At 42.0% G+C, this 9,638-nt stretch overlaps 1 protein-coding gene across 1 annotated transcript in view; it reads right to left on the bottom strand.

Moving 5' to 3' along the window:
• Nucleotides 1–519: 519 nt before the first annotated feature.
• The window catches only part of LOC114668277 (uncharacterized), a 555,445-nt gene continuing 546,326 nt past the window's right edge, over nucleotides 520–9,638 (bottom strand). Inside the window, exons 21-23 of the mRNA XM_051935131.1 lie at nucleotides 7,049–7,222; nucleotides 1,247–1,420; nucleotides 520–745 (exon numbers count right to left, since the gene is read on the bottom strand). Of these exons, the coding sequence (XP_051791091.1) occupies nucleotides 616–745; nucleotides 1,247–1,420; nucleotides 7,049–7,222 (478 nt within the window). The 3' untranslated portion in view covers nucleotides 520–615. The remainder of the gene's footprint in view (nucleotides 746–1,246; nucleotides 1,421–7,048; nucleotides 7,223–9,638) is intronic.

Genomic DNA, 9,638 nt, shown 5'->3' with positions numbered 1-9,638 from the left:
TGCTACTCTGTAAAGAGGACATGAGTGGTGATAACAATGAAATGGAGATGAGGGAAAGAAATTGAAAAAGAACAGAAGAGCCTTCTGTGTGCTAATGTGTCATCAAAGTACAAATCACACATAGAGAGCTCTGTTCAGTCAGAAACAGAAGATAACATGAACACAATGAACAGTTAAGGGTTTAAGGGACCACTAAACATCTTGAGGAGCAACAGCTTTTGTGGCGTGTCTGCTCAGATGACTGTTAGCTTTTCCTGTGATGGACAGGTGCCCCATCCAAGGTTTGTGCCCAATGTCAGGACAGGCCTCAACCCCCCATCACCCAACAACTAAACTGTCCATACATCTGCTGCTCCCCTCAGTGGGTCTAGTTAATCCAGGGAGTTTTGAGGATAATCTCCACTGTTGTCCTCTGGTGGGTGAACCTCAGGGGTCTCTGATCTGAACTTGTTGAATTTTGTCACCATTTAAGTTATGAAGTGAACAAACACAAGCGAGTTAATGGAGAAGCACACAAGCTGAAAAGCAGACATGAAGACTTTATTACTGAGCAGAGATGACAATATTATAAAAGAATTAAGGGAGGAATTTAGAGGGAGTGGACAGGGACTGCCCTCACTCAGATGATCCCCATATCTTCTCTTCTTTTATGATGATATCCACCTGCCGTCCAGACCTGCTCAGCTCCTCCTGCAGTGACGTAAGGTTCTTCTTCTTAGTTGCACTGATATCATTCCCAAATAGCCTGTGAAAAGAAACACATGTGAGTTACAAACACAAGAGGGTGCCACATCACACACTTTAGTGACACTGACATCCCTTTCCCAGAATTCCAACTGAGTGCCTATAGTCACATACGTTACATGATGTGAGTGTTGGCCAGTCAGTCACTAAGCCTATTGAACAATTAGGTCAACATCCTCTGAAGGCTGGTTGGTTACATGTTGTTTAACCTGCTATTCCAGAGAGAAGGTGGCCTGTCCAACTCACATGACACTGCCCCCTTTGTCCACCTGTGGTCACTTCCAGCATCCTCATCTTTTCTCTTCTTTCCGATGTTCTTCTTCCATCACCTCACATTATCTAGGTAGGCCTCCCTGTCTGTCACCAATATCCCACTCCACTTGTCTACCGTTTTCAATGTCTGCTTCCTTCAGTCATGTCATGATATGTCCTTTGAACAATCTGTCCATCAAACTGTTAGGTGTACATGACAGGTCAGGTACATGTCAGGTGTAAAACTCACCATAGTGTTTGTAATTTGCAGTTTTCACTCCTCAGCCCCTCACACAGCTGATCCACTGCCAGATCCTCAAGGCTGTTCTCACTCAGGTTCAGTTCAGTCACTTGTGAGTTTGGAGAAGAAAGAACTGAGGAGAGAGCTGAGCAACATTCTGAGGTGAGGTCACAGTAGGATAGGCTGTGGAAAAGAAAAGAGAGAAAATTGAGGACAAACAGAAGGTTACAAGGCACCAGCATTTAGTGACAGAGGCATTTTGAGGTTTAAATGAAATGTAGTCTGAACCGAAGACCACTGCTATCCTTATAAAGCAAGGTGCGATGTATCTGGGAGTGTCTCTTGCCTTTGCGCTCTACTGACTGCTGAGAAATTATTCAAACTGATTTGTGCTCATGAACACTGGACAAGACCATTAAAGAAACAAGGCTCATGGCCTCCTGCACTTGAGTGTCCAGATGGTCATGTCACAGTTGAGAATAGCGAACTGACAAATTTGGATCTCTGTCTGTCATTCAGGGCAGGAAGACACTTTATCTGATTTGCAGGATGTCATCCAAAGATTCCTATTGCTGGTCACCGCTGGGCATGGGAAAGCTTGATGGACTTTCCTGATATCAAACTAATCAGATATTGAGGACACTTTATCTGATTTCAAGGTTTGTTTAGTCCTGTGTACACAAGAAAACATGAAAGCTCCATCTCAGTTGTTTCCAATAACAAACAGAAATAAAACATAGCAAACAAATTGAGACAAGGCAGGTTAAAACCTACACAGAAATTCTAAAATATTTACATCATTTGGAAAAATAGATTCTTTGCTTACTATTACTAACAGTTTGGTCAAATGGTTAAACCTAAAATATTTACATGTTACAAATGAAAACTTCTATACTTCCTGAAATTGTTATTATACCTTTTTAAAAAAATGTATGGCACTGGAGAGAAAGGAGTTTCTGAAGCAGAATTTGGGGGTCTTTATAGCGTCTCTCCTCCCTGATTTACTGAAGTTAAGTTCACTTTAATAATGACTGTCTGTCATCAGTTGAGAGGATTTTTGCTTTCTTCACCATCTCCCACTGACTCACACAAACAGCACTAAATTCTCTACATCAGCCCTAATAGCGTTAGCTGCATGTTTGGTCATCTGCCGGAACTTTTAAAGTTTTGATTTATATATATATATATATATATATATAATTATAAATATATAAATTGTGACGTGTGAATCCCTGTCTTGCACCCCAAAACATGAGGGTGAGTCTCAGTACTTTAGCAAAACTAGCTTTATTCAACTTGAAACAGGAACAGCATGGTTATTTATTGTAGTAGGATCTGCGACACTCCTATACACCGACACAGCAATCAGGCAGGATCATGAGGTTAATGGCCAAGTAATACTGTTCCTTGAATTTATAATATTCCTTGCATCACCCATTGATGGCAGGCACTCATAGTGCGACCGCAATCTTTTAGGATTTGTTTTCGTGGTGAGCTTCTACAGTACTGGGAGCCAGCGGTTGTCCCGATGACCAATATGCTGTCTTCCACAGATGCGGCAATTGCGCTTCGGGATACTCTTCAGCGTGTCGTACCTTTGGGGGGAACATTAGAACATTAGAACAATCTAGATGAGAACAGGCCATTCAGCCCAACAACGCTTGCCAGTTCTCCCAAAAAAGTATCAAGTCGAGTTTTGAAAGTCCCTAAAGTCTTACTGTCCACCACACTGCTTGGTAGCTTGGTATTCCAAGTGTCTATCATTCTTGGTGTAAAGAAAAACGTCCTAACGTTTGTGTGAAATTTACCCTTAACAAGAACCCCAAAAGAGTTTAGAAACCTTACATCTCCCCCACAGCTTTGTCCACACTGGTGTGGGCAAAGCGACCATCCAAGCTGGGCTCAGCCAGGCAGGAGAGAATGTTTGCATTGGTGTGTGTAGCCCCGGGACAGTGGCGAACATCAAAAGCAAATGCTTGCAAACTAATAGACCTCTGAGTGAGCCGGGTGTTCGTATTCTTCTACTTGTACAGCCATTGTAGTGGGGCATGGTCAGTCACCAGGGTAAACTGTCACCCCCAGAGATAGTGCCCACTGCACTACTTAATCGCCAAGAGCTCGTTTTCAAAAGTGGAATAATTACACTCCATGGGTAGCAGTTTTCTGCTGAGAAACGTAATGGGGTGCTCTTCCCCGTCAAAACATTGTGAGAGCACCGCTCCCAAACCAAACTCACTAGCATCCATTTGCAGAATAAATTCCTTCAAAAACGTAGGATTGTGCAGAACTGGGAATGATGATAAAGTGGGTTTTATGTCCATGAAAGCTCTCTCACAGGCGTCAGTCCAGACAACACTACGATTCTTTGTGCCCTTTGACAAGTCAGTGAAGGGGGCGGTCTGATGTGCAAAATTAGGAATTAACCGCCTGTAATACCCCCTGAGCCCGAGGAAGTCACAAACCTGTCCATATGTTTAAGGACAGGGATGTGCAAGCACCTCCCCCACCTTGTTCATCTGAAACTTGAGCAAACCCTTCCCCATGGAATATCCAAGATAGTGGGTTTCTGACATACCCAGCTTGCACTTTTTAGGGTTGGCCATCCGCCCCGCCAGCTGTAAACTGTCAAGCACCGCCTGAAGGCGGACGCAATGAGATTCCTAGTCATTACTGAAAATTACCACATCGTCAAGTTAGGCACCCACGTATGCAGAATGGGGACGCAGGATCTGGTCAATCATTCCCTGAAAGGTCAGCAGTGCGCCATGGAGACCAAAAGGGAGTGCCGTAAACTCAAACAACCCCGAATGCGGTCTTTTCACAGCTAGTCTCCTCCAAGGAGACCTGACAATAACCCTTTGTGAGATCAAGGGTGGAGATAGATAGATAGATAGATAGATAGATAGATAGATAGATAGATAGATAGATAGATAGATAGATAGATAGATAGATAGATAGATAGATAGATAGATAGATAGATAGATAGATAGATAGATACTTTATTAATCCCAATATATGAAGCCTGCCCAAGCTTTTCTAGCAGCTCGTCCACACGTGATATCAGGTATACATCAAACTTGGAAATCATATTCAAACGCCTAAAATCAATACAGAACCGAACTGAACCATCTGACTTTGAAACAAGTACGATTGGACTTCGCCATTCACTTTTGCTTGGCCGAATAATGCCTAATTGGAGCATCTGTTGGACTTCCTCGTGTATCACCTTCCCTGTTGCCTCTGGTAGGCAATACGGGGGCACCTGTATAGTAACACCGGGTGGAGTGACAATGTTGTGTTCTGAAATTGTCTTCCGGCCAGGCATTGCTGAGAATGTTTGGGACAAAGAAACATTTTTCCTTGATTTCCCCCTCTGCTCCACAGTTTAAAATTTCAAATTAAACAATTCTGATGTGATTAAAGTGCAGACTTTTATTAAAGTGGATTTGCAGACATTTCAGTCACACAGTTTTTCTACACAGTCTCTCCATTTCAGGACACCATAACGTTTGGGACACAGCAATGGCAGGTCTATTCATTTCATCATATTTCGTTCTTTATCACATATCCCTGGGATGGAATGACTGCTTTAAGTCTGTGATTCATAGAAATCACCAGGGTTTGAGGATCATCTCTGGTGATGCTCTGCCAAGCATCTAATGTAGCCATCTTCTGCTTTTGCTTCTTCTTTGGGCTTGTACCCTTAAGTTTTCTCCTCAGTATATGGAAGGCCTGCTCAACTGGATTTACATTAGATAACTGGCTTGGCCATTAAATAATTTTCCATTTTGTAGCTTTGAAAAACTCCTGTGTTGCCTCAGCAGCATGTTTAGATCATTACTTTGTTGTAGGATGAAGCACCGTCCAATGAGTTTGGAGGCATTTACTGGAACCTGAGCAGGTCATATGTTTCTACACACCTCAGAATTCATGGTGCCACTGCCGTCAGCAGTTCCATCATCAATGAAGAGAAGTGTGCCAGGACCTGTGGCAACCATACATGCTTAAGCCACAACACTCCCAACACCATGTTTAACAGATGAGGTGGTCTGCTTTGGATCTTGGGCAGTTCCTTTTCATCTTCACACTTTTCTTTTGCCATCACTCTGATGAGGTTCATCTTTGTCTAATTTATCCAAAAAGACCTTTCTCCAGAATTGCGCAGGCTCTTTGAAGTCGTTTTTCACAAACTGTAATCTGGCCATTCTGTTTTTTTGTGGCTAACTAGTAGTTTTCATCTTGCAGTGAGGTTTCCATGTTTCTGTTCATGACGTCTTCTGCTGGTTGTCATCTCTGACATGCACACATCTGCCCCCTGAAGACTGTTCATGATATATCAGACAGACATTTTTGGCTTTTTCTCTACCATAGTGAGGATTCTTTGGCCATCAGCAGTGGAGGTCTTCCTTGGCCTACCAGTCCCTTTGCGATTACTAAGCCCACCAGGGTGTTCTTTCATGATATTTAAGACAGTTGAATAAGGTCATCCTAAGGTTTTACTGATGTCTGTAATAGATTTATTTTTGTTTTTCAGCCTCATGATGACTTCTTTGACTTTCATTAACACAGCTGTTGTCCTCATGTTGAACAGTGGCAACTACAGATTCCAAAGGGTAGAAGCAAGTCGAGGTATCTTATGACACAATGAAACACACCTGAGGAATCACAAACACCTGGGACAACAATAGTCACAAACATTATGGTGCCATGAAATGGCAGAGACTGTTTAGAAAAAGTGTGGTGTGACAGAAAGGTATACAAATCCCCTTAAATGAAAGTCTGCAGTGTGCACTGTAGTTTTAAAGAGAGTAGCTGGTCTTGATTCCAAACCATAAACCATATTTTGCCAGTCCAGTGGCTAAGTTCAAGACAAGTACAAGTACAACTATCCAAGAAGTCAGAGGAAAATGTTTCCAGCTCGGACTCAGGTTCAAAGCTCTGTTCTGTAAAGTCCTAAGGTCCACTACACTGCTTGGTCACTTATTCCATGTGTCTGTTGTTCTCTGTGTAAAGAAAAACGTCTTCATGTTTGTGTGAAATTTACTCTTAACAAGTTTCTGACTGTGTCCCCGTGTTCTTCATTAACTCATTAAGTCCCCATGCTACCACCTCTCGTCCTTATGACCTTCTGGCAGGTCATTTCTACTGTTACTGTCCACCTTCTCTCCAGTTCATCTATATGTCCATCACTCACTCCTTCACCTTGTTGTTGTTTCACGTCTCTTTTTTCTTCTGATATATCTTCTTTTGGTTTCTCTTTCCTCTCCCATCTCTTTTTATCTTTGCTGTTCTACTCTATTTATTCCTGCTTGTCCCCTCAGTCCAACTCCAGTTGTTCACTGTTCTTTGTCCATAATTGTTTTCGTCATTACTTCTGCCCTCACTGCTCGTGTCTCTCCTTCTTATTTTTTATTGGTATTTAACAGACTTTAGAGAGTAGTATAATGGATGAAAGTTGCAATGGAGGACAGGGACAAGTACAAGGTTGAAATAAAGAATGGACGGTGTGGGATTGCAGGACCAAAATTCTGAGAACAGACTGGACAAAGAGGATAACAAGTGGAGGAGAGTGAGCACTGTAATGGAGGTGCTCAGTGTCATAATGCTGTCTTTATAAACTCCTAAATTATTAAAGAGAAATCTGTGTCCACCTCAGTCTGTCTGTCTGTCTACATGGAACACCATACTCTGTCACGGTTAAACACAACGTTTGCATTGTGGGTGTTGAACAGTCACATTAGTAAAGTGATAAGAAATACAAATTTATCAAACGCACACACACCCACACACACATACTTGTTGTTCACTTACTTCAGTTTCTCTAATTTGCAATTTTCACTCCTCAGCCCCTCACACAGCTGATCCACTCCTGAATCCTCCATGTTGTTGTCACTCAGGTCCAGTTCAGTCAGTCGTGAGTGTGGAGAAGAAAGGGCTGAGGAAAGACCAGAGCAACATGTGGAGGTGAGATCACATAAGGACAGGCTGTGGAGAAAAAGAAGAGAGAGAAGAAGTGAGGACATGATAAGGAACAAATAATCAGAAAAAAGTAATCCAAACAAACTTCAAGCCTGTTGTGACAAAGATTAAGTTCTTACTGACTGTGCTGACCATGACGTCCATTCATAGTGAAACACTGACCACAGCAGAACAAGGAGCATCTTCCAAATTAAATAAAAAGTCAAGGAGCAGCAAGAAGAGCAGAAAAACAAAATGAGTAATAAGACAGAACTGAGATTGAATGGAGAAGAAGACGAGAAGGACATGAAGGGACAAACATCATGTTGTGCTTTTTCACTGTCTGTATCTTTTAATTCCCCTTTACTATTCCTGATGCTCTTCCCCTCCTCCTTGACCGTCCTTTTACTAATAAAATACTGAAGGAAACTCTTTGGGTCATCTTTCATGTTATCTGCTATTCTTCTATTTCATTTCCTCCTTGACCCCTTTCCCATTATCCATGAGATAACTCATCCACCACTAGTAGTGCATGTGCTTTCATCTCCAAGTTTATTCAGCTTTAGTGAACAGCGGTGATTGGCAGAGAGGATAAAGAGCTGAGTAGGGGCTGTCAGGGCATAGAGCACATGAAACAGAAAGAGACCAATCATGTGGTATTGGGGACAGTTCTTCAGAAGTGACCTGTGACCGCATGACAGATTGTAAGTCTAATGATAGTGATGCCTGGAGAGGTTTTGATGTTGCTCAAACAGTAAATCGTAACATCACTTCTGAATGTATGTGGTGTTACAGCAGCATTGGAGAACTTCCAAAGCTGCCATTCACTGATTTCCAGAGCAGAAGGCAGATGTACCAGACACTGGTGATCCCTTTCAGGATTTCAGTCTGTTCATAAGTGATGTCATGTCAGGTGTGATTGTGATTGAGCCAAACAATCGTGCACTGAAACTGATCCATCATCGCCTAGTAAAACTCAATTCCAATCTGAACATGTTCTCTAATGTTAGTCATGATGTGCTTCTGATTTTCATTACACTTCTTGTAAATCAAAGTGTAATTCAATAGCCTGAAGTTGAAATGTACTGATCAACAAAACCTGACATGGCTGATGTATAGCAGACCAGTAGAGGAAGCTGTTCAACTTACTGCTCAGACACTAGAATTTTATAAAAAATGTTCAATTAAGTTAGCTCCTCTTTTACTAATGTTTATAGAACCAAGAGACAACAAAATACTACCTCAAACATTTTGCCAAGCATTAATTACCATTTATCTTATGAAAATAAAGGACTTACTAGAATGTGCATCATACTGACCAATTTCACTTCTGAATAATGATGTTAAGATACTCTCCAAAGTTTTAGCTAGAAGGATTGATAAAGTGCTTCCTTCGGTAATACCACAAGACCAAACTGGATTTATTAAAGGCAGACACTCAAGCCTTAGTCTGTATTAACAACACAAACTCAGACTACTTCAAACTATAAAGTGATATCGGACAAGGATGCCCACTATAGCCATTGCTTTTTAAAAAAGCAATTGAGCCCCTAATCATTCACTTTTGAAATGCTTATGAGAAAGGAGATTAACAGAGAAGGATTTGAACAGAAAGTATCACTACAGTGCATCCGGAAAGTATTCACAGCGCATCACTTTTTCCACATTTTGTTATGTTACAGCCTTATTCCAAAATGGATTAAATTCATTTTTTTCCTCAAAATTCTACACACAACACCCCATAATGACAACGTGAAAAAAGTTTACTTGAGGTTTTTGCAAATTTATTAAAAAGAAAAAAATTGAGAAAGTACATGTACATAAGTATTCACAGCCTTTGCCGTGAAGCTCGAAATTGAGCTCAGGTGCATCCTGTTTCCCCTGATCATCCTTGAGATGTTTCTGCAGCTTAACTGGAGTCCACCTGTGGTAAATTCAGTTGACTGGACATGATTTGGAAAGGCACACACCTGTCTATATAAGGTCCCACAGTTGACAGTTCATGTCAGAGCACAAACCAAGCATGAAGTCAAAGGAATTGTCTGTAGACCTCCGAGACAGGATTGTCTCGAGGCACATATCTGGGGAAGGTTACAGAAAAATTTCTGCTGTTTTGAAGGTCCCAATGAGCACAGTGGCCTCCATCATCCATAAGTGGAAGAAGTTTGAAACCACCAGGACTCTTCCTAGAGCTGGCCGGCCATCTAAACTGCGTGATCAGGGGAGAAGGGCCTTAGTCAGGGAGGTGACCAAGAACCTGATGATCACTCTGTCAGAGCTCCAGAGGTCCTCTGTGGAGAGAGGAGAACCTTCCAGAAGGACAACCATCTCTGCAGCAATCCACCAATCAGGCCTGTATGGTAGAGTGGCCAGACGGAAGCCACTCCTTAGTAAAAGGCACATGGCAGCCCACCTGGAGTTTGCCAAAAGGCACCTGAAGGAC

The sequence above is a fragment of the Erpetoichthys calabaricus genome, chromosome 1 (assembly GCF_900747795.2).
Source record: "Erpetoichthys calabaricus chromosome 1, fErpCal1.3, whole genome shotgun sequence".
Taxonomy (NCBI): domain Eukaryota; kingdom Metazoa; phylum Chordata; class Cladistia; order Polypteriformes; family Polypteridae; genus Erpetoichthys; species Erpetoichthys calabaricus.
Note: the sequence above shows the minus strand (reverse complement) of the source record. Positions and strands in the feature narration are given on the sequence as shown.